The 27854-nt window shown below is 43.4% G+C and overlaps 1 protein-coding gene across 1 annotated transcript in view; it reads left to right on the top strand.

Annotated features, from left to right (window-relative positions):
• Positions 1-2649: 2649 nt before the first annotated feature.
• mtor (mechanistic target of rapamycin kinase) overlaps positions 2650-27854 on the top strand; it is an 87629-nt gene continuing 62424 nt past the window's right edge. Inside the window, 22 exon segments of the mRNA XM_085145220.1 lie at positions 2650-2831; positions 3246-3388; positions 3672-3780; positions 3895-4127; positions 5638-5838; positions 5952-6086; positions 6162-6437; positions 6985-7093; positions 7356-7539; positions 7760-7888; positions 8001-8245; positions 9393-9602; positions 9778-9983; positions 10397-10519; positions 10724-10807; positions 11023-11178; positions 11530-11622; positions 11714-11848; positions 13959-14088; positions 17231-17481; positions 17602-17688; positions 19328-19495. Coding sequence (XP_085001346.1) covers positions 3260-3388; positions 3672-3780; positions 3895-4127; positions 5638-5838; positions 5952-6086; positions 6162-6437; positions 6985-7093; positions 7356-7539; positions 7760-7888; positions 8001-8245; positions 9393-9602; positions 9778-9983; positions 10397-10519; positions 10724-10807; positions 11023-11178; positions 11530-11622; positions 11714-11848; positions 13959-14088; positions 17231-17481; positions 17602-17688; positions 19328-19495 — 3393 coding nt within the window. The 5' untranslated portion in view covers positions 2650-2831; positions 3246-3259.

Below are 27854 nucleotides of genomic sequence, written 5' to 3'. Positions count from 1 at the left end.
CAGACAAGGATACACTGTTGGGCTGCAGCCAGGTAGGGGATAAGAGCCAGCTCTAGCATTTAGAACCAGATGTTACCTCATGAATTCTTGTCCAGGAATCTGTGACTCATACTACACCGCCCAACCACCCCCCCCCCCCCCCCCCCCCACAGAGAACTTGTGGATACTGCAAAAAGAAAAGGGAAAGAGTATGGAGAAGTGGTGGGGGATAAATCATGAAGCATTTTGACAGGGGGAGGGAAGGATGAAGGTGGGAAGGATTAACAGATGGATGGATGGCAGATGAATAAGGTAGGTGAAGGAGCTAGTGCAAAAGCGAGTGCTTTTTTCCCCCCTTCCCCACCTGACTCTCTCCATCCTTCAGTGTAAATGGAATGACAGGCTTCATCGTGGGGGAAATATTTCAAAAGCACGGTTGAGTGAAGAGGCAAAGCAAAAAAATAAACAGGACGGATGGCAGACGAATCAAAGCCTTGTACTGATGAAAGTGCACCCAATATCCTGTCTGTCACTTAGCAGAGGAGGCCGGCTGCTTGTTAGGACAAGAGCCTCTGCAGCTGTGAGTGTACATACATTTGAGGCGCTCAAGTGGCTTTATATGTGCGTGTTGAAGTCAAGTGACTGCATGTATGTGTTTTTTTAATACCATTTAAGCACCATCTAAAAATCTTTTTTTCCCTCTGTCTCGTGCACAAGAACTTTTCAGTGAAAGCACATGTTTGACAGAAAGATGAGTCTTCCAGATTGAATGAATTGGTGTCACATGGATGAAATATGTCTGGCCCAGCTAGACCTAAGATAGGGAAGGAGGAGGGCCTTGGGTACATAAGTAGGAATCCATTCCTCTTTCCTGTGTTGTTATACGCTTCATTTTCTCCAGTGCTTTAAGGCTGTAAAAGCTCTCTTTCTGGTTCTCCTCCCTCTGCAAAACCATAAATCCATAGCTGCATTTACACAGCATTTACACATTAACATGCACATTTGTATTTGCACCACACATTTGCACATACATGATGCACGCATGCTCACAGAAGTTGCAGCTCTGCTGATTACAGCAATAAACTGATCAGTGTTTGATTGACTTCATGTGTCACATGACCTCAATTGCATTTAATTTGGCACAAGAGAAATGTGCAAGAAGGATCCATCCATTAGAATGAAAGAAAGAAGTGGTTGTTTCATTTAGTAAACCTGAAGATATCCTTTTAAAGTGTGGCATTGCTTTTCATGTTAAGTGATGATCTTTATTCTTTTAAAGCTGTTAAAGAGAAACCTTTCAACTATAGCTGTAATTCTAAATGAAAGGTTCACTGTCAGTAATGACTGAAATTAATTCAGCATTTCAAAATGACAGGATGGCTCACAGTGATATTGACTACTTATCCAGTGCTCTCAGTTCTACTGTTATAATCCATTATAAATTTGTGGGTTTTATAAAAGGTGTGTTTTTCTCTGTCATTACACAAACTTGCTACTGCTGTTTTTCTGAACTTGAAAAAATGTAGGTGTCTCCTTGCATGTTTTAATGCCAGGTGTGCAATAGCTGCACACATGTATGATGAAATACATAAAGTAAAAACTCCAGGCTTAGTCCTTTTTTGTTTTGCAGGAGTAAAATTCATTGATAAGTTAGAAGAATTTGTGGTTGTGTTGGATGGTGGGACCTCCTGACACTTCTAAAGGAACACTCTTGGGCCCCAAAACCCCAGGGTGGGAACAATGGGCATACAGTACATTGTTTGCTAGTGAGAAATTATCTCCTATTATGATCTCATGGGGAGAAAGACAGTAGCTGTGGTTCATTTTGGTGAGGAAAATTAATTTGACATTTAGGCTCCAATTTCCTACGAGTGGGAAATAAGAGGGTACTCGCTTAATTGGTGTGCTGCACTATGGTAAATGTCACCGCTCATGTAGAATCACGTAGAGCCAGATATGTTTCTTTAATACTGCAAGGTGTCTGTATGCCTGGTCAATGTCTCCCCCAAGAGGTTGTAAGTTGAACAGCAAAATAAAAAACAGTCACACAGGCTGCTGCGTGTAGTGGACGCTTTTTGTACACTTAAATATCTTATTATTATCTGTATTCAAAGTGTGTTTTCATTCATGTCCTGACAAGGAGATCAAAGCTTTATAGTTTGTGTACCTCTTGTTTCTAGACGTTCTGATATGTTTATACTGTATATCTTATTAAATTATCTAAATTCTCAACAGTGTTGGGCTCATTTCCTCCACCAGATCAAAAGCGATAGATAGTTCAAACATATATATATACATACATATATATATATATATATATATATATATATATATATATATATATATATATATATATATATATACACATACATATATACATGCTGGGTGTGCTGGGTGTTTTTGTACATATATATATATCTCATTATTGTTATTAAGTAGCTACACCATGAGATTATGTCTGCCTGTAGTACACCAGATTAATTGCATTTAGTCAGGGGAAGAGCACAAACTATAAAACTGTAAAATTATAAGTAACATTCGTCCACCATAATTTTAAAAGTATACTGGAGTAAAAATGTTGAGGTAACTAGAGTACTGGGCCTCAAAAAACAACATAAAAAGACGACAGGCTCTGGAAACTACACTCAAGGACGTGTGAGTTGCGTTCAGCTCAGCGCAGACTGCGCAACTTGACGCTTGTGAAGTTCCGTGTGTATCGCTAACTCGAGCTAATTCATCACAGATACCTCAGCTAGCCAACCTTGCGCAGTGTTGGCCAGGTAGACGTACAATGAGAGATATTCCGGATAAATCGAATAGCAGTTAAGTGTTCGGCATTGTAACACAAACACGTAAGTGCTACAAAGCGACTTTGCCTCCTTGCTATTGGGTTGTCACGGGAAATAGCTTAACATTAGCACTAGCTCGAGCTAATCAAAACAAGCACGAAACACTCATGAGGCTCTGATTTCACCTATTACACTGCAACTACCCGGGCGTCTCCGGTTTTGTATTAGTTGCGTAAAGAAGTCTGATGTATATTTCCTAATAACTAGCAAGCCTTGCAGCTTGTTTTATTAGCTAACCAGGCACGTTAGCTAGCTGGGACCAATGTCAGTTAACATTAACCTGGTGTTTTATCAGATTAGCGCTTGCATTCCTGCTTTCCATGTGTACTGTTTACCTTGTTGTTGTTTTTAGATACTGGTTGTTTAATAACCCGGAATGTTGCATTGAAACCACATATGTCGCCCTCCCCCATGCAGATTAGGCCGTCCAAATGGTGATCATATCAGGCACAGCCACTGTGCTGCAGCAGTTTGTCAGTGGACTGAAGAGTCGAAATGAAGACACTCGAGCAAAATCTGCCAAAGACCTGCAGCACTATGTGACTACAGAACTCAGAGAGGTAACAGCAATAAGCTATATGTGCATAATTGAAACCTGTCATTGGACAACCACTTAGTATACTGGATACTTAATCAAGATTGTTGCCCACTAGTTGGAGAGTTTCACAAGTAGACATGAATCCCCAAATCAGTTCAGTTGTAAATGTTATGTAGTGACTTATGAAACAATATTAGGAAGCATGTTCCTCTCCTTTTCCCCCCTCTTTGTCATATCATGGTACAAATTCATGTCATCAATTCCTTCCTGTTTTCATACTTTTTGACACTGGTCTTGTCCCACAGTTAAGCCAAGATGAAGCTACTACGTTCTACGATGAGTTGAACCACCACATATTTGAGCTGGTGTCCAGCTCTGATGTGAATGAAAAGAAAGGAGGGATTCTTGCCATAGGTAAGCATTAATAAAACGTTGTTAAAATTGTTATGTTTTTAAGTGCTGTCAATTTTGGACTTATTTAAGATCTCTTAGTTTCTATCACTATAAAATGATTATTGTTTTCATCAGTGAGTCTAATTGGAGTTGAAGGAGGCAATGCCACCAGGATCAGTCGATTCGCCAACTACCTCCGCAACCTGCTCCCTTCCAGCGACCCCGTGGTGATGGAGATGGCCTCTAAAGCTATGGGCCACCTTTCTATGGCGGGGGACACCTTTACGGCTGAGTATGTGGAGTTTGAGGTGAAGAGAGCCCTGGAGTGGTTGGGAGCCGACAGAAATGAAGGGAGACGCCATGCTGCAGTAAGTCACTAGCAGACAACAGTCACTGTGGTGTTTGCTGTTCAAATAAAACCACATATTGGTGGTGTTTACATTTGCTGGAAATGTGGGCACGTTGGGAGCTGTAATAACTTTATCTATTGCTGTAGTGAAGGCAGTGTTGAAAGTTCCTCTAGTGTGTTTTGGGTTGAAGGCACAAGTACTACTTCATATGCACTCTCATACCCCAAATATCAGCACATTCTTGTTCTGATTTCCTCTTTGCTCTGTTCTGTGTGCGTGTGGGTGGGTGTCGCCCAGCTGTGGCGTCAGCAAAACCTGAAAGCAGAGAAGCTTGACAAGATGTTGATGCAACCCGGTCACTATGTTTTTATAGAGTACCGACCCCAGACACTGTTATTATTGGCTGGGGCATCACACTTGTAGTCCAGAAAAATTCTGAACGCTGCAAAATTAGAAAATGAGAGAATGTGCTTCCCTTTTTCTATGTTTTATTTAGCTTATTATGCAATTACCATTTTCCCATTTCTAGTGGCTGTAGAATATTAAACCTTGTTACTTTCCCCAGAATGTCCACATGATGTTGTTGGGAAATAACTGTAAAAGAGTACGGGGAGATGAAAACCAAATTGGCAATAAAAAAACCCTAAAATTCATAGTTGAGCTGTGCCAAAACGAAAGAAAAAAAAAACAGCAAATCCTAAAAGCTAAAAAAAATTAAGTGATCAAAATGCACTAAGCAGGAGTAAATGGTCAGAAGAACACACATAGGATTGGTTGTGTGAAAAGATCGGTGATTTCACTCCCAAGTGGAATGTGTTCCAGCAGTAAAATTGAAAAAGTAAGGAATAACGGGATCTGTTTAGCTCCTTAGCAAGATGGAGCCATCCATATATCAGTAGCAACACAGCGTGGTCAGTGCTCCGCTTATCTAACGAGTCACAAATACATTGCAGTGGCAGTACAGCTGACAAGATTTACAGTTTTACTATTATTTACATGCACTGTCGCTATCCTGGATTGTGAAGTCGGGGTTGGTGAGGCTGTGCAGACTTTCCAGGGCTCGCAAAAATATCTCCGGTCGGGCGACCAAAATCTATCTCAGCCCCGCCCGTCTGGCTACAGCTGAGTTGGAAGTCCAGCTTCAGAGGGCATTCCAGTTGAAAACACCATTTGGGAAATCTGAAATTTCGATTTGCAGCTTCAAATGGTACACACCATAGTCACTGCAGTGGAGTCAAATGAAAGGGACAGTACCTAAAACAAGGAGAGAAAGCAGGGCACACCTACACATTTAAACAAGCAACGTAACATAACTACATACAGGACATTCACAGCTCATAGTTGCTTCAGAATTCAAACAGCGACAGTCAAAATTTTATGTCAAGCTATTTTAGGATCATATGTGGATTTTGTTTTGGCGAACAGATCGTTGAAAAAGAAGATTTGAGGTTTCTCAGGTGTATTTTGGTAAAATAAAAAATGTGGAGCAGTGCACGCCTGCATTACTTTCGTTTGCAATCTCTTCCAGGTTTTGGTGTTGAGGGAGCTGGCTGTGAGTGCACCCACCTTCTTCTTCCAGCAAGTCCAGCCGTTCTTTGACAACATCTTTTACGCAGTATGGGATCCTAAGCAGGCCATCCGAGAAGGTGCTGTGTCTGCCCTGCGAGCCTGTCTCATCCTCACCACTCAGAGAGAGACAAAGGAAATGCAGAAACCACAGTGGTACAAAGTAAGACATGTAACTGTACACCGGCAAATCATGTGTTATTCTAATTAAAGTATTGGAGAGTTTGTTTGTTTTTTTTAAAGCGGTGACATGAGTGTTTTTTTTTTCTGTGACAGCAAACCTTTGAAGAGGCAGAAAAAGGCTTTGATGAGACTTTGGCCAAAGAGAAAGGGATGAATCGTGACGACAGGGTCCACGGCGCTCTTCTGATCCTGAATGAGCTGGTTCGCATCAGCAGCATGGAGGGAGAGGTGAGGTCGGATATCAGCTTGGACACATTATTAGTGGTAAAATCCAGTCTGCTCACAGTCTTATTTCCCACCAAGCGTATGCGCGAGGAGATGGAGGAGATCACACAGCAGCAGCTGGTCCACGATAAGTACTGCAAGGAACTGATGGGGTTTGGAACAAAGCCCCGCCACATCACACCCTTCACCAGCTTCCAGTCGGTGCAGCCGCAGCAGTCCAATGCCCTCTTAGGCTTGTTGGGCTACAGCACACCTCAAGGCTTCCCCAGCTTTGGGGCCACACCGGTACCCGCCAAGAGCTCTCTGGTGGAGAGTCGCTACTGCCGTGAGTTGATGGAGGAGCGATTTGACCAGGTAGGTTTTAACTACAGACAAAATGCATTGTAAAAGTGTAATTGTATATTAATGTAATGTGTAAATACCTTGGACTAAAATCATTGGCACTCAAGGACTTTAGCTGCCATGATAAATGCACTGAACAGTGTTTAGACATATAGTTTCGTGCATACTGTTGACTGAGTTTGGAATCAGATGTTAGTGAGGGTGGTCTCTGCATATGCAGCTCCCCTTTGGAAAAACATGGAAACTATTGTAATTGTTGTCAAATCATGGCTTTCTTAATACATACTGATGTCAAAAGTCATCATTAAGGGTACAGGGGATGTCATCAAATGTTGTCTTTATGGGGGAAAGAGTTAAACGTATGAAAATATGAAAATTTTCACGTTTTGTTTTGACAGTCAGAGTGCTGGTATCAGTCTTTGATGTTTTCTCTATGCACTAACTTGGATAGTGTGTTGGAAAATGTGTTTGTGAGTTTGCTTGAGGTTAGGCAGTTGAAGTCATACCTGTGGTAGTCATCTGACTGAATAATTGAGGAAGCTTTTGTGTAAATATCCAGGTGTGTCGGTGGGTGCTGAAATACAGGACCAGCAAAAATCCTCTGATCCAGATGACCATCCTCAACCTGCTTCCACGCTTGGCTGCCTTCCAGCCGCATACCTTTACAGGTGGGTTTAATTAACATATATGTGATTATCAGTTTGGTGCAAATTTTATGTGAGAACTTGAAACCATGTATTGTTTTCAATCACTACGCACATTTGGTCTATATATGGTTACTATTGCGATGTAAGTAGGTCATGGTTAGTACTTTTCAGGCTACCTTTTGAAATGTCACTACCAGGGTTTCTACCGCTTGCTCAAATGAATGTGTTGTAGCTAATAGGAAAAAAAGATTATGTGCCATGTGGATGTTCATTTGCTGTGCAGACCAGTATTTGTCAGACACTATGGGCTACCTGCTGGGCTGCCTGAAGAAGGAGAAGGAGAGGACGGCAGCTTTCCAGGCTTTGGGGCTGCTGGTTGTGGCTGTGAGGACAGAAATCCAGCCGTACCTCTCCAAGATCCTTGAGATCATCAAGGCTGCCCTGCCACCCAAGGACTTTGCACACAAGTCAGTTATTGTTTCTAACAATTTTTAAAAAAAAAAATGTATCATTTATTAAATAGTGACATATTACACGTTACATTACAGTGTCCCTTAAACCTAAAGGCTGAAAAAGTCTAAAATTATATTATGGGTAGAATTTGCTCAGTGGTGTTGTGAATTAAAAAAAAAAACATGTTGCTGTCTATGCACAGTTTTACTTTCATTTCATCTTTCATCTGTGCAGGAGGCAGAAGACCATGCAGGTGGATGCTACAGTGTTTACGTGCATTAGCATGCTTTCTAGAGCCATGGGTCCCAGCATCCAGCCAGACATCAAAGAACTGCTTGAGCCTATGCTTGCTGTGGGCCTCAGGTAGGACATCTTCAAAGAACTTTTTTAGCAATTCAGTTTCTGATCTGAATCATGTAATTTTCAAATGAATGCTTGGGTTTGATTGGATTGTTTGTCTGTTGTTCTGGTCTAGTCCTGCACTTACTGCAGTGCTGTACGATCTGAGCCGTCAAATCCCCCAGCTGAAGAAAGATATACAGGATGGTTTGCTGAAGATGCTCTCTTTGGTATTAATGCACAAACCATTGCGTCACCCTGGCATGCCCAAAGGCCTGGCTCACCAGCTAGCCTCACCAAGCCTCACTAACATTCCAGAGGCTAGTGATGTTGGCAGCATCACCCTGGCCCTGCGAACCCTGGGAAGCTTTGAATTTGAAGGTAAGAACCTTAAAAAAAAAGTACATCTGTGTGATGGATTCTTTTCCTGCATAAAACTTTAGGTCAGTAGCATGTGTCAAAGTCCAGGACCCAGTGTTTTGCAGCACAGTGTTGCATTGTAATACACAAGCAAGCAAGCAAATGTTTTTTCGTTAGCACTTATAACAGAATTACAAAGTGCTTTACAACAATGGGATTAAAACCAGGTTAGAATTAGAAGAAGCAAAATAGAGCAATGGAATTTAAAGCAACACAAAAATGCAAAAAACGGTGAATCCAAAGGAACAACATGAAATTACAGTGGAATTAGAAATGGTATATAAATTAAAACAACAACAAAAGACAGAGGTTAAGAATTTAAACTCGATACCGAATGGCTGTTGCTTTCCTCACCCAACAATCCTTTGCATTTTGTAGCTAGCCATTTTTTTATTATACTGTTCTAATGGGCAAGGGTGCAGTGATAAGTTGGGCTTGCTGAAGAAATTATTTAAAGAGTAGTGGCATTACTGTCCTGAATGATCATAAGAAATAAGTGGTGCAGTTTTGCTGTCTATGCACTCTATATCACATGCAGTGATGTTGAAAATGAAATATGTTTTTAAACTAGGCTTAAACTGTCACTCGTAAGTCATTGGAGCTGCCAGCGGTGACAAAAATGTGGACCAAAAGAAATGATTATGTGAACTGCAGAAATGGCCGGGGTAGTTGTGCTGATGACTGCGCCCATCTTTCAGTGGTCGATATAAATAGTGTCTCTTCAGTCTGTCACCGAGAGGACTAGTTTTTTGTTCTCCAGCAGAGAAACTGGGGAGAAAAATGATCAGTCTTTGGTGTCATTCCTCAGCAGACTGCTGGATGGGTTTGCATTTTAGCGTAAAAGCTGGGGTAACATTGGATATTTAGTTAAGTAATTCAGTCTCCACTGAAACAAACCACCTGACTTCCTTGGTATTGAGTTTTAGAATCCCAAATAGACAAATGAAGAAGAAACGCCATTATAGGATAAATCAAGTCAGTGTTGTTTGTTTTACATAAAATAAGCAACAAAAATGCTGTTATTATCTACCAGGATATTAATGCTACTAAAAAAAATAAAATAAAAGCAGTTGTATTGTGATTATTCTACATGAACGTCTTTCCCCAGGACATTCCCTCACCCAGTTTGTGCGCCACTGTGCTGATCACTTCTTGAACAGCGAACACAAAGAAATCCGAATGGAGGCAGCTCGGACTTGCTCACGCCTGCTTACTCCCTCCATCCACCTGATCAGCGGCCATGTTGTCAGCCAGACCGCTGTGCAGGTTGTTGCAGATGTTCTCAGCAAGCTGCTAGTTGTTGGCATCACTGATCCAGGTAACAAATGCACAGAAAAGGAAGACGGCATTACTATGCAGATTTATTTTGTTTTGTTGCTTTTACGTGTGAGGCTTCAGAACTGTTAACAGCTACAGTGATCCATTATGGCAAGTAATAAAAAATAAAAGTGATAAAGAAAGCCAGTCTGATTTTTGTCCCTGATTTCCTGTAGATCCAGATATCCGATACTGTGTGCTGGCGTCACTTGATGAACGCTTTGATGCTCACCTTGCCCAGGCTGAAAACTTGCAGGCGTTGTTTGTTGCCCTGAATGATGAGGTGTTTGAGATCAGAGAGCTGGCAATCTGCACGATCGGACGCCTGAGCAGCATGAACCCTGCCTTTGTTATGCCCTTCCTACGCAAGATGCTCATCCAGGTATGAGAGGCACAGTAATGGCTCAATACGAGTTTTATTTATTGCATTAGACATAATGTTTTGATTTATTTAAACCATTAAATTTGTTCATTAGGATTCCCACATGAACCTTAGGTTCATGTGCCAAAGATGGCATGCAAGTATTCAACAGTTTTCCAAACGCTTGGCTTCTACATTTGTTATTTTTCTTGTGACGATTACCTGCTTGCGTTTCAGTTGGATACCTTTAGGGGGCAGCAAAGGCCATGATATTATGCTAGGCTGAAAACTCAAAACACACACACACCTGTAGTACAAAGTCACAATTGATTTTTGTCTAAATGCCTTTGTGTTTTCCACGACTTAAGCTTATTAAATGTATTCCAGATGAAGATGAGTGCATGTGCTGTGCTAACATTATCATTTTTCTGCAGATCTTAACAGAATTGGAGCACAGCGGTGTCGGCAGGAACAAAGAGCAGAGTGCTCGTATGCTTGGTCACCTGGTCTCCAATGCGCCCCGACTTATACGTCCTTATATGGAACCCATCCTCAAGGTACTGCTTTTCAAGTTCTCCGTTGTAATGGTGGATAAGTGTGTATGAATCTAAACCAGACTGAAAGGGGCTTCATGTTCCCAGTAGGCCTATGCTAATAAGTAAAAGCTGAGGTCCATTACATCCTCATTTCCATGGGCCTTCAAATAAGTAATGATTTCAAAGTATATGAGGAAATGACCACATTGCTTTTAATTTTTCTAGGCTCTCATCCTCAAGCTTAAAGACCCAGACCCTAACCCTGGAGTAGTCATTAGTGTCCTTGCAACCATTGGCGAGTTGGCTCAGGTAAGGCTGTTTTTACTCTGTTTGTAATTATAAATCGGCTGTACTGCAACTAGATAAATCTTAGCATAATTTATTGTCCGTTGTACACAATTAATTATAAAAAAAATGTACATCTTTAATCTGGGTAGTTTTAATGTAAATCCAAGCTTGTCTTGAGGTTGAAGGTAATTGCAGGCTCTTACCCTTAGATGTTTGCCTTGCTTTACCCTGACCAGGTGCTTGAATGGTCCCCTGAAAGCAGTCAGGGAGTCACAGTTAAAGGGCCTTTGAAGTTCAGACAGAGTGCGGGAGGTGCTCAGGGAGACTCAGTGCAGGATGAGACAGAAGCCCAGCTGTTCGGGAACCCAGACAAAGCAAAGATGCATGAGAATGTAGGGAGTACAGATAACAGAAACTAAATGTTACTTTGAAAACAATCTGTCTGCAGCCTGAAAGCACATTTAAAAAAATAAATTGTACATTTGGTAAGTGATGGTGGTTCCTAATATACATGGACTTGAGAAATTCACATGGATTCTCTGACAAATAATTTATTTAATAGCTTTAATATTAGCTTCTATTATTTTTCACTGTAGCTTCCTTGAGTTTTGTGCACTTCAGTTTATCTATAAAATGTTACGAGTTCTTATAACAGTGCCCTTTTGGCTTTAGGTGATTCTACAGAAAATGGCTAATTTATAAAATTTCTGTAGTTTTGATTGATTCTTTCTCTGTCCCGTCAGGTGAGTGGCCTAGAGATGAGGAAGTGGATGGATGAGCTTTTCCCAATTATTATGGACATGCTGCAGGACTCATCATCACTGGCCAAGCGACAGGTACACAAGGAACAACTTAAAAAATAAATACAGACGGTATACTCTTTTCTTGTTGATGATTAGTTAATGACTGTCTCTGACTTTCCACCAGGTGGCTCTGTGGACACTGGGCCAGCAAGTAGCTAGTACAGGCTATGTGGTGGAGCCCTACCGCAAGTACCCGTCCCTTCTAGAGGTGCTGCTTAACTTCCTCAAGACTGAACAAAACCAGGGCATCAGGAGAGAGGTATGAATAAATGTCGTGCCATCTGGGCCGATCACCCTACGTTTCCCCCACCGTAGTAATGGGAACCTCATAGGCCAGCAAGGCTTGAAACCACTTTACAGCATGCATTGAGTTAATGTGTAGATCACTGTAGATGCATTGAATTTGGTGAATTACAATGATATGGACATGTAGCATGAAGCAAAGCACATTTTCCATAAATATATGGACATTTTGATGTGAAAAGTTTGAGTGGAAATTGTCATTGTTTAATTTCTTACATACGATATTGTTAAAAGTGCAGGGAATGCACTTCCCTCACTTTATATGGTGAGAAGCTTCTCAAACCACTCTTACTTTTTGGCTGTAGCACTTTTTGTTAGTGTCCATTTTCCATGAATACTTAGTTTTCTATAGCTTCCTTATATACAGTGGGGCAAAAAAGTATTTAGTCAGCCACCGATTGTGCAAGTTCCCCCACTTAAAATGATGACAGAGGTCAGTAATTTGCACCAGAGGTACACTTCAACTGTGAGAGACAGAATGTGAAAAAAAAATCCATGAATTCACATGGTAGGATTTGTAAAGAATTTATTCGTAAATCAGGGTGGAAAATAAGTATTTGGTCACCTCAAACAAGGAAAATCCCTGGCTCTCACAGACCTGTAACGTCTTCTGTAAGAAGCTTTTCTGTCCCCCACTCGTTACCTGTATGAATGGCACCTGTTTGACCTCATCATCTGTATAAAAGACACCTGTCCACAGCCTCAACCAGTCAGACTCCAAACTCCGCCATGGCCAAGACCAAAGAGCTTTCGAAGGACACCAGGAAAAGAATTGTAGACCTGCACCAGACTGGGAAGAGTGAATCTACAATAGGCAAGCAGCTTGGTGTGAAAAAATCAACTGTGGGAGCAATCATCAGAAAATGGAAGACATACAAGACCACTGATAATCTCCCTCGATCCCGTGGGGTCAAAATGATCATGAGAACGGTGAGCAAAGATCCCAGAACCACACGGGGGGACCTGGTGAATGACCTGCAGAGAGCTGGGACCAAAGTAACAAAGGTCACCATCAGTAACACACTACAACGGCAGGGAATCAAATCCCGCAGTGCCAGACGTGTTCCGCTGCTGAAGCCAGTGCATGTCCAGGCCCGTCTGAAGTTTGCCAGAGAGCACATGGATGATACAGCAGAGGATTGGGAGAATGTCATGTGGTCAGATGAAACCAAAGTAGAACTTTTTGGTATAAACTCAACTCGTCGTGTTTGGAGGAAGAAGAATACTGAGTTGCATCCCAAGAACACCATACCTACTGTGAAGCATGGGGGTGGAAACATCATGCTATGGGGCTGTTTTTCTGCCAAGGGGACAGGACGACTGATCCGTGTTAAGGACAGAATGAATGGGGCCAAGTATCGTGAGATTTTGAGCCAAAACCTCCTTCCATCAGTGAGAACTTTGAAGATGAAACGAGGCTGGGTCTTCCAACATGACAATGATCCAAAACACACCGCCCGGGCAACAAAGGAGTGGCTCCGTAAGAAGCATTTGAAAGTCCTGGAGTGGCCTAGCCAGTCTCCAGACCTCAACCCCATAGAAAATCTGTGGCGGGAGTTGAAAGTCCGTGTTGCTCGGCGACAGCCCCAAAACATCACTGCTCTTGAGAAGATCTGCATGGAGGAATGGGCCAAAATACCAGCTACTGTGTGTGCAAACCTGGTAAAGACCTATAGTAAACGTTTGACCTCTGTTATTGCCAACAAAGGTTATGTTACAAAGTATTGAGTTGTATTTTTGTTATTGACCAAATACTTATTTTCCACCCTGATTTACGAATAAATTCTTTACAAATCGTACCATGTGAATTCATGGATTTTTTTTTCACTTTCTGTCTCTCACAGTTGAAGTGTACCTCTGGTGCAAATTACTGACCTCTGTCATCATTTTAAGTGGGGGAACTTGCACAATCGGTGGCTGACTAAATACTTTTTTGCCCCACTGTATTTGAAACTCAGCTAAGGTACCAAATTTGGTGAACTTTTGACATAGATTATGTAAAATGACCAGGTATATACTCAATTTTGTGTTCCTGTGAGGGACCACTAACTCTGTCTTTCCAACAGGCTATACGTGTTCTGGGGCTTCTTGGAGCCCTGGATCCCTACAAACACAAGGTGAATATTGGCATGATCGACCAGTCCCGAGATGCCTCTGCTGTCAGTCTCTCAGAGTCCAAGTCCAGTCAGGACTCGGGTAGGTCTCAGATTACTGTTAATACAGACAGTTTTTTTTCACCAAGAGTCACAGTGTGGATTAGATTAACTTTTTATTTGCATTCCTCAGACTTACAGCAGTTTTCAGTACAACAGCTGGAAAGTCTCTAAATGAGCACGAACCCATTTTCACATCTCACAGTGGAACTTGGGACTGTTGCTGTAATTTTAGTGAGTCTGCATTATGAGCCTGATGAATAGTGTTGTCAAGAGTTTGTATATAGACTTGATGTTATTGTAGCTTTGTGCTGCGTTTACTGCATTTATCATAATGTTGTTTGACTCTTCAGTCAGAGTTTAGGGTATTTTCTTCCAGATTGCGCTCTAGTCATTTACTTTTAATCGCAGAGTTGTTCGTATTGATGAGACATTATGATCTTTATTTGTGGGCTCTCTCTCATTGTTGGTGTTGTGCCCTTTGCGTCACAGCTGGTTGTGTTAGACAACCCCCTTTCTTTCCATCATCACCAACTCTGTGCTCATATGGGATTGTCTGATGGTTGGCTTTTTCTTTCTAATTTTGTAGGATCTTTACCTCACAGTACCAAGTTGATGATGACTTTGAATTAAAACAGAAAGGCCCCAGTCAGGCACCTTCTTGCTGGGAGGTGACACCATGCAATCATGTGTGCACGTAAAATCATCATCTCGATGTAGTTATAGGTCAGTGCTCCAGAAATTGCAGTGAGTTAAATACGCCACGCAGCAGTTTTTCTTAGGTCAGAATGTGATCACTCGAGTGAGGAACCGATTTCATCTTCAGTTTTAGGAATTGCCGAATCTGGCTCCCATAAATAATAATAATAATAATCATGGATTGCATTTATATAGCGCTTTTCGGGAACCCTCAAAGCGCTTTACAATTCCACTATTCATTCACTCTCACATTCACACACTGGTGGAGGCAAGCTACAGTTGTAGCCACAGCTGCCCTGGGGCCCACATAAAGCCAGTGAAACTGTGTCTTTTGAAAAAACACTGAAGATTATGCTTTACTCATTGGCTGTTTTACATTTAATAAATCTACAAATCATTTAAAATGGAGTGCAGGGAGGAGATATGTCTACGCCGACAAGACAAAACACAATCTTTTAAGGTCTTGCCCTTGTATTTGAAAAGTCAACAGCATCAGCGGCTTTGGGTTTGCCTTTTGTGGGAGTTTTCATTCTTTGGGATCTTATATCTGGCTGCTGTCTGATCTAAACCCAACTAAAAATCCTTCAGAAAAAGAGTCTGCCAGTTTGGAGGGAAATATAAGCACCACAACTGGAGTAGGACTTTTTGAAGTGCTGATATTAAATTTAATGTGACCCACTTTAGACAGATTTCAAGCATCTGTTTAATATAATATCAGTGATATACGTCACTCTTTTTCTTTACGGGGTGCACGGATTACTGGTGCAGTCCGAATTTGCGTAAACGTATTACCATATCAGCTGAATAACTCAGCATTGCCTGTTAAAAGGCTTTTTGGTCAATATGTTTGTTGTAATAAACAATATGTCCAAAACAGGATTAATGACATTGATCTTAACCCAGTTGACAGATTTTTGAATAACAGTGCTAAACACAATGTGGGTGGATCTTAATATACCCTATGTTATCTGTTAGAAGTAACAAAAGATGTAAAAATGTTTTTCTTGCTTGTAGTGGGTTTTACTTTAAACTCTTGGATTATTTCTCCGAGTATGATAAAACTCTCAGAACACGACTTGGTGGTTGTGCATCATAAACGGTCTGGATATTGTGAATTTCTCTAATAATGCACATCTGTCTTCGGTCACACGCCTCGTGTGTGGAAAATGCAGATCTCCACTCGTCAGATCCAGTCATGTGTCTCAGAATGACCTTGGACAGTATGGTAATGGTTTTACCAGTTTGTTCTCCAGCTAAATAGACTGTGACCAGAACTGGAGGTCGTATATCTGTTGGCGAATTTGATTTGTTAGGGTCACTGTCTGAAACACTAGTATCTCGGACCACTTTTTTTTTTTTTTTTTGTAGGTTTCTGGGAGTTGACTGTCTAGTTCCATCTCCTCACCTGACTTTAAATTAGACCAGTCAGATCATTACAGAACACAACAGTCATAAAAGTGATGAAACGCTTGATGTCCCCTTGGGAGTTGCTATATTTTTTACATGCTATTAGGAATAGTTAACAGTTCCTATTCGTCCCATTCACCTGAATTATTACACTACTCTTGCTTCACTTGGCTACACTAATGCCTGTTTGTTTGCCGATAAAATACAGATTGTTATCATTTATCACCATCGTGAATCTTGACTTGGTGAATACTGAAATATTAAAAAACTAACTTTTAGTCCTCGGCGTCTAAGGGGAGACATTCAAGCAGCTGAAACTGTAGTAAAAGGCTGAATGCCACACATTTGTATTCTCAGGTGCCTTGTAAAATTTAATAGCCCCGCAAAGATAAATGGACGACGAGAGCTGCTTTGTATTCCCTATTACAAAAGTATTAATGGAACTAATGCACTAATAAAACCCCCAAACCCCGTGATCTTTTATTCTCAGCAACCCTCACACAGCTCCTTGTGCTCTTGGGTCTATTAGGAATGGAAAGTGGTACATATTTTACTGGTGATGGCAGTGCCTAGGTGCTGAATGTTACTTTATGTTGTGACAAAATTTAGATTATTTTTTGGAAGAACTTTAAGTATTAGGTTTCCTACTGTCTCCAGCAAATCTAAGATCTCATTAACCTGAATGAGCGGACTTACTAAATGCTGAAGAGATTCCATCTTTTTCTTTTACCTTAATGGTAAAACCGTGACTAAAGCGCTAACTAGATCCTGCAGTCACTGCAGTTAATTTGAGCAATTTATTGCATCTGACTGAAAGTTGTACAACAGGCTGAAATTATATTATGTGATTACGACAAAAGAATGTCCTCATCAGATTTATATTTGGCAAGTTACTAAATATTTCTAGGGTTTAAGCATGGCCACTCACAACTGTCACATTCATCAACTGCTCCATCAGTATGACTGAAAGAGAGATGGCACAAAAGATTCTTGCATCATTATTTTTTTATTTTATAGTTTATATAGTTTATATGACAGCATCATTCAAACTAACCAACCTCACTCTCCTCTTTTTGTAGCTGACTATAGCACCAGTGAAATGCTGGTGAACATGGGTAACCTGCCCCTGGATGAGTTTTACCCTGCTGTGGCAATCGTCACTTTGATGCGCATCCTGAGAGACCCATCACTCTCCAACCACCACACTATGGTAGTCCAGGCAGTCACCTTCATCTTCAAATCTTTGGGCCTAAAGTGCGTCCAGTTCCTGCCTCAGGTCATGCCCACTTTTCTCAATGTCATCCGGGTCTGTGATGCCAGTATCCGAGAGGTAAGCTGTTGTGTGGATTAAGAGGAAAGAGACTGCCTGACAGATTCATTATGGCATTTCTCTTATTTTGTCAGCTGTTCACAAAGCAAATCTTAGACTCTGTCTTCTGTCTTCCTCCAGTTCCTCTTTCAGCAGATGGGAATGGTCGTGTGCTTTGTGAAGATTCACATCCGTCCCTATATGGATGACATCTTCACCCTCATCAGAGTGAGTAACTGTTTCAACCCAATCTCTAAACACTCGTTATGCAGCCCTTCTTTATTTTCCTTTGAGTTAGGCTGACAGCTAAGAACTCTTAATTGCACTCAGTTGTGCTTTCTACTTTCCTCATTAGAAGTAATGTGTTTAGGGCCTCTGCATGAAGTCTTGCCCCATGTCACACAGCAGTATGCATTGTGTGTAGTGAGGTACTTAACAAGATTAAAGAAACTGTGAGTCAGAGAAAATAAGAAGTTATGTATATTTAGAGATGTTCTTTTTACTCTTCCTTTTATTGTCACTCACTGTTCACCTTCTAACTGTAGCACTGCATGTGGCTCCAATGTACGTTTCCACTCACGTTATTCAAATAATATTTAGGAGAAAAACTGCCGATGACTCATGATGCTCACACTTATCCCATGATGTGGAACAACTGCTAAAGCCATAGCCCTGCCTGCACTTGCACAAACACAATGTCAAGCACATAATCATTTAAAGAGTCACAAAATATCATATGACTGTCCTTGCGTCGGAATCTTGGTAACACTGTTACCGAAACTTTTGCAATGGCCGCAACTCCACCTGGTCGAAAGTAATTGAGAGAAGTAGGCCACTGCGCCTCCAGTCCCTATGAGTTAATAAATGGCAAGTAAAACAAAGAATCTATTCATTTTTGCTCCAGTTCTGCTCTTGCATCCAGATGAGGGGGCTGGAATAGCCATTCAGGACGTACTCTCACTTCCTTTCTAGTTAGCAGCCACAGGCAGGGAAAGCAGGAAGTTGGGGGTTGCTTGAGACCTCTCGTCCCTGACAAAGCGCCTTTGCCAAATCTCACAGCTGAAGCCCATTGACTGATTGATATATTGTGTGACTTCAGGTCTTCTCTACTCCAGCTATTAATATTTTTAATGTGCACAGTGGTCAAACCTAGATTTTCCAAAACACTGTCAAAATCCACGCAGAGGCATGATGTAAGTCCCAGCTGACAGGAAACTGTCTCCATTCCTTGCCATCCAGTATTGTGACCCCCGCTTTGTGTCTCTAGCACGTGAACGTTTGCATTTCCAGAGGGAACACTGATCCAGACATTTGTCTCTCACTCAGCTTATTGATAAAGCACATTTTGACCTACTTCTGTATACCTACACAAAAACTTTAGCATTACAATACAGCATTTTTCCTTTTTTTCCACACTGTTGCTCCTCCTGTCCCAATTTTTTTGTAATATAAAAAAATAATCAAATTAATTAAAATTAATAAAATTTATTTATATAATATAAATAATAAGAGCCAACCAAATCAAACACACAGTGGTCTTTGCACTGTGTTCATCTAAATGAGTTATAAAATATTTGACTTGTGTTTTTGTTTTTTATTTACGTTTTACAAAGCATCAAAACTTTTTTTAGGTGGATGTTTAGTACTGTAGTAATTTTGTTATTACATACTATTAGTATTAGAAAGCGTTGGCATTTGATTGTCTAAGAGTAATTAGAATTTCTGTAATGTGTGTTTGAATATACTCTCCATTAGGGCTTTATCAGAATGTACAATCTTGTAACTTATGTTGGCTTTGATAATAATGAGCAAAAATGGGTGTCAAGTTAATGTAATGAATACCAACATTTCATTATCTGTGCCTTAGGAATACTGGACACCAAACAACCCCATGCAGAACACCATCATCCTCTTGATTGAGCAGATTGTGGTGGCGCTGGGTGGAGAGTTCAAGCTCTATCTCCCTCAGCTCATTCCACACATGCTACGTGTCTTCATGCACGACAACAGCACCGGGCGCAGTGTTACCATCAAGGTGAGTTCACTGCGGTGCAATTGCAGACGACATGCGATGTCAGTATCTGATTTGCCAGCAATAGACTAAAGCTGTGTAGTTCATTGGGTCTCATATTTTTATGAGCTTACAGTTACTGTGCATACACTGAAGGGTAGCGGAGTGTCCAACAGCTGGAATTAATAACACAGAAGAGAAAAAAGTCAGCTGGAGATAGATTTTCAGTGTTTTTATTTCACAAAAAGCTTTTAATTACTTTTCCAATTCTGCAAAAGTTGTTTAGATTCTGGATCACAAACCAATATATTGTTTTTGCTTTTCTTGGCATCTTCGAGAACATTTTTCAGGTTTGTGTCTGAAATCACGTGCAGCTTACCATGCCAGAATTATAGGCCGCGGCATTCCCCGTGACACATAGATGTTTAAAAGCTGTAGTTGAGATTACATTTTGGTACGAGGGATTATGATTTAGTAGTTGCAGCAAGAGAATGTACTGTTTTCTTATGTTAATGTTGCCATGAATGCTTGCTCTGTTGGTGAAATAAAAATTAAATTGAGTACCCTTAATTATAAAAACAGACCAAAATGCCTGCTGTGGTGCCTTGGGCGTCGTTATCAGAGAAATGGTGGTTTGTGTACTTGTTAATCCCTCCAGTGGAGCTCTGCATTCTCTAACTGGCAGTCCAGAGCTTATTTCCAGCACTGTTGCTGTCACTTTCCTTTTTTTTTTTTTTTTTTTTTTGTTTAAATGAAAGCAGTTTTGTATTCTATCCCAGTTTCATCTACACTCTAACCTACAGGTGATTAGAAAATCTGTAACAGTTTAAGAGACTGTTAAGTATTTTGTCATACATATTTTTTTCCGTTTGCAAATGTGGGAATGTATTCACAAACCTACTGACCGTCGAATAGAAAGTAAACTGTGGGTGACCCAGATGATCAATAGGATGTACGTATTCTGATTGGTGATTGTTTACTCAAAAATAAATATGTAAGAAAAACAAGTCTACAGTGAAATTGAAAGGCCAACTCACAGAATGCCGACACTGGTAGCTGTATTTGCATATATTTATTTACAATACCAATCTTTTTGATACTTACAGGGGGAATAACATTTTTGTGTAAACTGGAAGATATGATGATGTCAACCAGAGACATTCTCCTGGGAAATCTAATTTGTAGCGCTTCACTGCGTTTCTAACTCAGTATTTGGAGAATATTTCTCCTACCTTAATGTCTGCCATTTTCTCGTCTGCTTAAGAAGCTCAGAAGATTCTGAAAAGTCTCACGTTTTCCCTTTAGGGCTGTTATGTTTTAAGAACTTTTATCTCTACCTTGATCTCATCTTGAGAATGTGAGAGTAAATTCTTAAAAAAAAAAAACCCCAAAAACCCCGTTTTATCACTACATACTACTCTTGGTCTTTTATATCACAATATAATGTTGGTCATACTTATGAAGTACTGCTTTTCTTGTTAATTATATAACAGAGTTGATTAATCCCACTCTTTGCTAAGTGTCTGTTTCACCATTGTGCTCATTATTGTATCAGTTATTAGTAGGCTTTTGATTCCTGAGGATTACTGCTGAGCAGTAACAAATTATTTACTTTTTAGTAACATCATTGTAACATTATTACTTTCTCCTGTAGTGACTTTTGTAATGTCCGAAAGAGCCATTTCTGAAGGCTGTAGTTACTAATGCAGTTCTGGGTAACTTGCCCAGCACAGATGAGGATAAACTTTGTGAGCTTTTTATGTAGAACAGGAAAGTACCCTGATAAATCTCAGTTCTCTTTCAAACATTCGTTTCGGTGTCTCACTATGGGGAACGCTCTCTCAGCGTTGTCCTCAGAAGCCTCTATATCATTACTCCAGCCAGTATTGGCTGGCAGTCGTGACGCTTGCGTCAGGGAGGGGCCACCCTCCTCCCTATAAAAGGGTGTGACGCAGCGTCACCCGTCATTCAATTTCCTCTTCTCGCTTCTTAGAATCCTCATCTCTCCTGACTGTGAACGTGAGTGCTAGCTTAACTGTCCACACGAGCAAGCTAACACCTTGGTCACCGGGCGCTAGCACGGCTCGCGTTTCGTGTCACCTGCTCTTCACCACAGAGCCAGGTCGGAGAGTGTGTTAGCTGCCACCACGCATCTAGCTCAACAGTTAGCTGACCAAGCTATCTGTCTTTGCTACACACGGCCACCAAGCCAAGTAGCGCAAGCGCTAGCCACCACACTAGCTAGGTCATACTAGCTCACCATAGCTACCCGACCGAGAGAAGAAAAGAAAAAGAAGTTCAGCATTAGCCGTCCAGCCATTCCAAGCTAGCTACACCAAGCTTCCTTAATATGGCAGACCGCAAACCGCTGCCCAGAATTTGCTCCTGCGGTTGCAAAATCTCAGGTTCAGATACACATGACGCGTGTGTGATGTGCCTCGGGCTGCAACACGCCCAAGCAGCTGTTTCCACACCGGGTATATGCGAACACTGCGCTCGCTTCACCCACAAAAGCCTTCGCCGAAGGCTAGCCCGCCAGGCTAGCTTGTCGAAGGAGGACCCAATGCTGTCTCCAGTCGGCCCACCGATGGAGCACACTGAGTCCGCCACACCAGGCACCAGCTGGGGCGACGAGATGGATATCGTCCTCCCGCTGGTGCATGATGCCGAGGTCAGCTGCGAAGCTATGTTTGATTCTCTCGAGGCTAATGACGAGCTACTCAGCGAATCCTCTGAGGGAGCGTCGGAACATCTCGTCTCGGACGAGGATGACGACGTTTTCTTTGCCCCCTCTGGTCGAAATTCTGCGACACAAGGGGCCGATTGTGATAACCCCGGCACACAGTCCCGCGGCATGGAGCTATTTGACGTTGCAAAACGGGCAGCTGAAAAGCTGGCAATCCCATGGCCCGCGGTGACAACGGAGACCTCCACCTCACGATACGAGGGTAAAAGGCTCCCCGTAGCAAAGCGCACTACTAAGCAGGTACTGCCGCTTTTCCCCGAATGCGTGGACGAGGTCACACGCTGCTGGGCAAAGCCATTTTCGTCACCCAACCCCGTGCAGGGAGCGGCGGCGTTTGACTGCGCTGGAATGAAAGAGAAGGGCATCTACCAAATTCCCACAGTGGAGAATCTGGTGGCTTCTCATCTCCACCCAAACCAGAAACTTTCCATGTCATCTGGTCCGTCCCTGCCCTCCAAGGCCGAACGCCTGCAGTCCTCCCTGGCTGACAAGGCGTATAAATCGGTTGCCACCACCGCGAGGGCATTGAACGCCTCATCGCTCCTGCTAGCCTACTCGGCGGAGCTCCAGGACCAGGCTGCTGCGAACCCGGACGCTAGCGAGCTGTGGGAAGAGCTGGGCGTAGTTACGGACCAGTGTCTCCACCTCACTAGAGCAGCAGTACAAGCGGCGGGCAGAGCCCTCAGCATCATCGTCCTACAGGAGAGGGCAAGATGGCTGAACTTGTCGGGGCTTTCGGACAGAGAAAAACGTGACATTCTGGACGAAAGCATCGACCCCGCTGGGCTTTTCGGGACCGCCGTTGCCACCATGCAAAGACGGTGCGAGGAGAAAAAGAAAGAGGGAGAGGCCCTGCAGCTGTGTCTCCCTAGGAAGACCCAGGCTGCGCCTCCACCCAGTCGCCGCACGTTCGCTCAGGTCACCAGCCGTCCAGCCGGCGTGCCGACGTTTAAAATCCCTCGCCGCCCAGCCCCGCAGGTCGCGGCCCAGGGTCCCCTAGGATCGCAGAACCCTAAGACCCACTGGCCCAGGAAACACTTCCCGCCTGCTGCCGCTCAGGGTGCCCCACCACCAGCCAAGCAGTCGGACCGCAAGAAGAAGCGGACTGCCTAACATCCCCCACGGGGAGATCGGAGCCGGACCAGCCCGGGCTCCAAGTTCACTCCAGGGCTCAGTTCCGGAGCCCGTTCGGAGAAGTGTGTTCTGCCTCCACCTTTCAGCGCCTGGGACTCGAGTTGGATCCCACAGAGCGCATTTCAACAAAGAGACGGCGAGACACTGTTCAGCTGAATCAAGCATGTCTGTCTCACAAAACACACTGTTTATTAAAAACTCACCCGTTGCATCCAGGCATGTCGCCAAGGGCACGGGAAAGCATGTTGAAAAACATAATGCCCCCACGCACCCAGACACCACCGGGGTTGATTCCCTCAGTGGTGTCCGGCCCCATAAGCGCTGGTCAAGCGCGGGCCACCCGCGCATGCGCAGTCGGGTCTGGCCCGAAGGACCAGTTTCCGCCACAAGAGGGAGCCAGAGCTCCGTCTACTGTGGAGTGCCTGTCTTTGGGGCCGCTGTCAGCAAGAATAGAGAGATGGCGAGCTCTCGCTGCGCCAGAATGGGTTGTGAGGACATTAGAGCGAGGCTATCGTTTGCAATTCGCAACCACCCCTCCCAGATTTCACAAAGTGATTTTCTCTCTTGCAAAAGGCGAATCAGCCAGGATCCTGCAAGAAGAAATAACTACCTTGCTATCAAAGGGAGCAGTACGAGAAATACCCCAGGAGCAGAGCCAATGCGGCTTCTACTCAAAGTATTTTCTCGTGCCCAAGAAGGGAGGGGGACTGCGTCCGATACTGGACCTACGGGCTCTGAATCAGCATCTGAGGTCATACAAATTCAGGATGTTGACGACCACCACTCTGCTGCATGTAGTGCGCCCAGGCGATTGGTTTACATCAATAGACCTGAAGGACGCATACTTTCACATCCCTATTTACCCACCTCACAGAAAATTCCTGCGCTTTGCGTTTCAGGGCAAAATGTACGAGTACCAGGTCCTGCCGTTTGGTCTCTCACTGAGCCCTCGGGTATTTGTGAAATGCACAGAGGCAGCCATAGCCCCACTGAAGAGGCGGGGCATCCGCATAGCAACATACATAGACGATTGGCTGCTGCTATCAGAGTCCGAAATAATGGGAAGAGAGCACACCAGGTTGACAGTGGATCATCTGATGGCTCTGGGTTTCACCATAAACTACCAAAAGAGTGTCCTGCAGCCAGCTCAGGCCATCTCTTTCATAGGAATAGCTCTAAACTCCGCCTCGTACAGAGCGTGTCTCTCTGTGGACAGAGTAAAAAAAAAAAAAAAATGCTATCACATGCCGGCATTTTTCAGTTGGGAAGATATCTCCCATTCAGAAAATGCCTGCAGATGCTGGGATTAATGGCGTCTTCACTGGCAGTCATTCCACTAGGCAGACTGCATATGAGGGAATTTCAGCGATGGGTTGCATCACTGAGACTGAATCGAAAGCGCCATACCTACCGCTATATCAGAGTGACAGCAGACTGCGCTGCAGCACTCCACTGTTGGAGAAATCCCACATTTCTCACTCAGGGGGTGTCACTGGGGGCTGTCACAGCCAGAAAGGTGGTGACCACGGACGCGAGTCTCACGGGCTGGGGTGCTACTCACGAGGGCAGAGCAGTGAGCGGCAGCTGGGGCTCACAACAGAGGGGTGCTCACATAAATTGGCTAGAATTGCTAGCAGCATTTCTAGCACTGAGACACTTCCTTCCCCTGTTGAGAAACCACCATGTTCTGATCAGAACAGACAACACCACTGTTGTGGCATACATCAACAGACAGGGCGGGTTACGTTCCCGTCCCTTGCACATGCTGGCTCGCAGACTGATCATGTGGAGCAGCATCAATCTGTTGTCACTGAGAGCTACTCACATTCCAGGAGCTCTGAACTTGGGAGCAGACTTAATGTCCAGGGGAAACCCGCAGTACGGGGACTGGACCCTGCACCCACATATGGTGACCCAAATCTGGACCCGCTTTGGCCAGCCACAGGTCGATCTGTTTGCCTCGAGGGAGAACGCTCAGTGTCCACTGTATTTCTCCCTGAGGGACCAGGAGGCTCTGCTAGGGGTAGACGCATTAGCTCACAACTGGCCACATGCTCTGCTTTATGCGTTCCCTCCGCTGGCCTTAATTTCTCCCACTCTAACCAGAGTGAGAGAGAGAGGGCTAACAATGATATTGATCGCCCCAAGGTGGATGAGGTCCCACTGGTTAGCGGAGATTGTGCCCCTCTTGTGGAGCGAACCTTGGCCTCTCCCTCTCCGACGAGACCTAGTCTCCCAAGCCAGGGGGGAGATTTTTCACCCTCACCCCGAGCGCCTTGCCCTGTGGGCTTGGCCCGTGAGAGGTTGAATCTGAGTACGGCAGGACTCCCCCAGGGTGTTATAGCCACTATTCAGAGTGCTAGAGCCCCCTCCACAAGATCATTGTATGAGAACAAGTGGAGGGTATTTGAGGAATGGTGTGGAAAGTCTCACACTCTCTCCTTTCAATGCTCTGTGACAACAATTCTCTCCTTTCTCCAAGAACTGTTAGATAAAGGAAAGGCCTTTTCCACAATTAAAGTATATCTAGCAGCCATTTCAGCCTGCCATGTGGGCTTCGTGGATGGCCCGGTGAGCCATCACCCGCTAGTCTGCCGTTTCATGAAAGGGGCACGACGGCTCCACCCGGTGTCTAAACCTCTCGTTCCCACGTGGGATTTATCCCTGGTGCTGGGGGCAGTTTCACAGCCACCATTTGAACCACTAAACCAGGTGGAAATAAAAATCCTGTCTTTGAAGACTGCATTGCTCCTGGCTCTCGCATCTGCGAAGCGTGTCAGTGATATTCATGCGCTGTCAATACACAAAGAGTGCACCCGATTCACGCGGGATAACTCTAGAGTCACACTCAGGCCAAATCTGGCCTTTGTGCCCAAAATTCCTTATCTCCAATGCACCCCATTGGAGCTGGAAGCTTTTTGCCCTCCTCCTTTCTCCTCCCCTGAACAGGAGCGCCTACATGCTCTCTGTCCAGTTAGGGCTTTATGTACCTATATAGAGAGAACGAAGGCTTTCAGGAGGTCGGATCAGCTGTTTGTTTCCTGGGCTAAACCACATCTTGGCAAGCCCGTTAGCAAACAACGCATTTCCCACTGGATTGTTGAGGCGATCCAATTGGCTTATTCCAGCACGGGTCTGCCCCCCCCGGAGGGACTTCGTGCTCATTCTACCAGAGGGATGGCAACCTCTTGGGCCCTTTTTAGGGGTGTCTCTATAGAAGAGATATGTGCAGCTGCGAGCTGGGCTTCACCTTTGACCTTTGCAAGGTTTTACAGGTTGGATGTCACTGCACCGTCTCTAGCCCACACTGTGTTAAGTGTGGGTCCCCACGAGACCTCCTAAATTGGCAGTCAGTCGTTCAGATGGGCTTATCTGGCAATACGGGAGTCTGCATATCCCCATAGTGAGACACCGAAACGAATGTTTGAAAGAGAACTTGAGGTTACTCTATTCCGTAACCCCCGTTCTCTTATAACATGAGTGAGGTGTCTCACCAGATCACCCTCCTTGCACGAAGCGAGGAAGAGGTGAGCTTATCTTGAATGACGGGTGACGCTGCGTCACACCCTTTTATAGGGAGGAGGGTGGCCCCTCCCTGACGCAAGCGTCACGACTGCCAGCCAATACTGGCTGGAGTAATGATATAGAGGCTTCTGAGGACAACGCTGAGAGAGCGTTCCCCATAGTGAGACACCTCACTCATGTTATCAGAGAACGGGGGTTACGGAATAGAGTAACCTCAAGTTATATTAAAGCAAAAAGGGTGCTGGAAATTTTAATATAATTTTTAATATAAAATATAAAATAAAATTTTTAATATATATAAGTATGATCATACTTAGTTTAACTGAAGTAAGTCAAAAGATTTAAAGTTAAACTCTGTAACTGAATAAAATCAGTGGTTAAAGCCAGCTGCTTTATTAAGACTAACTGGTTGATCATGATTAGTTTGGTATCATGCGAGATATTGTGATGTAATTAGTAAACAGAATAATTAAGTAAACTCTTGAGATATCATGCATTTGTTGGAAAGACATTGTATTTGTATTTCTTGTCCCTTTGGACTCCTTGAGAAATGACATTTTCTAAATAATTGGTGTTTTTTGTTATAAACAAAAGCGCATAATACATTTTCTTTCAGAAGAAAGAAACTTGAGAAGTGCGTGATTGCACGAGTGGTGTAGTCAGTAATAAAAACCAAATGCCAACCAAAAGCAAAATGGATGTCTAGAGGATAGCGCGCCAGCAACTGATCTTCAGGAAACTTTTTTGGAGGAGGATTGGCACACCGGGCCAAAGTTTTGCCAGTGCTGCTGATTATCATCAGCCACACTTCCCCTCAAGTGCTTTAAAGAGCAGCCACGCAAACCAGCAGGGAGAACCGTCACAGACAAAGGGCCCTCTTTGGCCCTATTCATTTTTGTGTCTGACACCCTCCCACGCACAATTTGAACCCTGTGTGGAATTACATGCTGAGGGTTCTCTTAACTTGGGGGCAGGGAA

The sequence above is a fragment of the Neolamprologus multifasciatus genome, chromosome 20 (assembly GCF_963576455.1).
Source record: "Neolamprologus multifasciatus chromosome 20, fNeoMul1.2, whole genome shotgun sequence".
In the NCBI taxonomy this organism is placed as follows: Eukaryota; Metazoa; Chordata; class Actinopteri; order Cichliformes; family Cichlidae; genus Neolamprologus; species Neolamprologus multifasciatus.
This window is presented reverse-complemented; position numbering and strand designations above follow the sequence as displayed.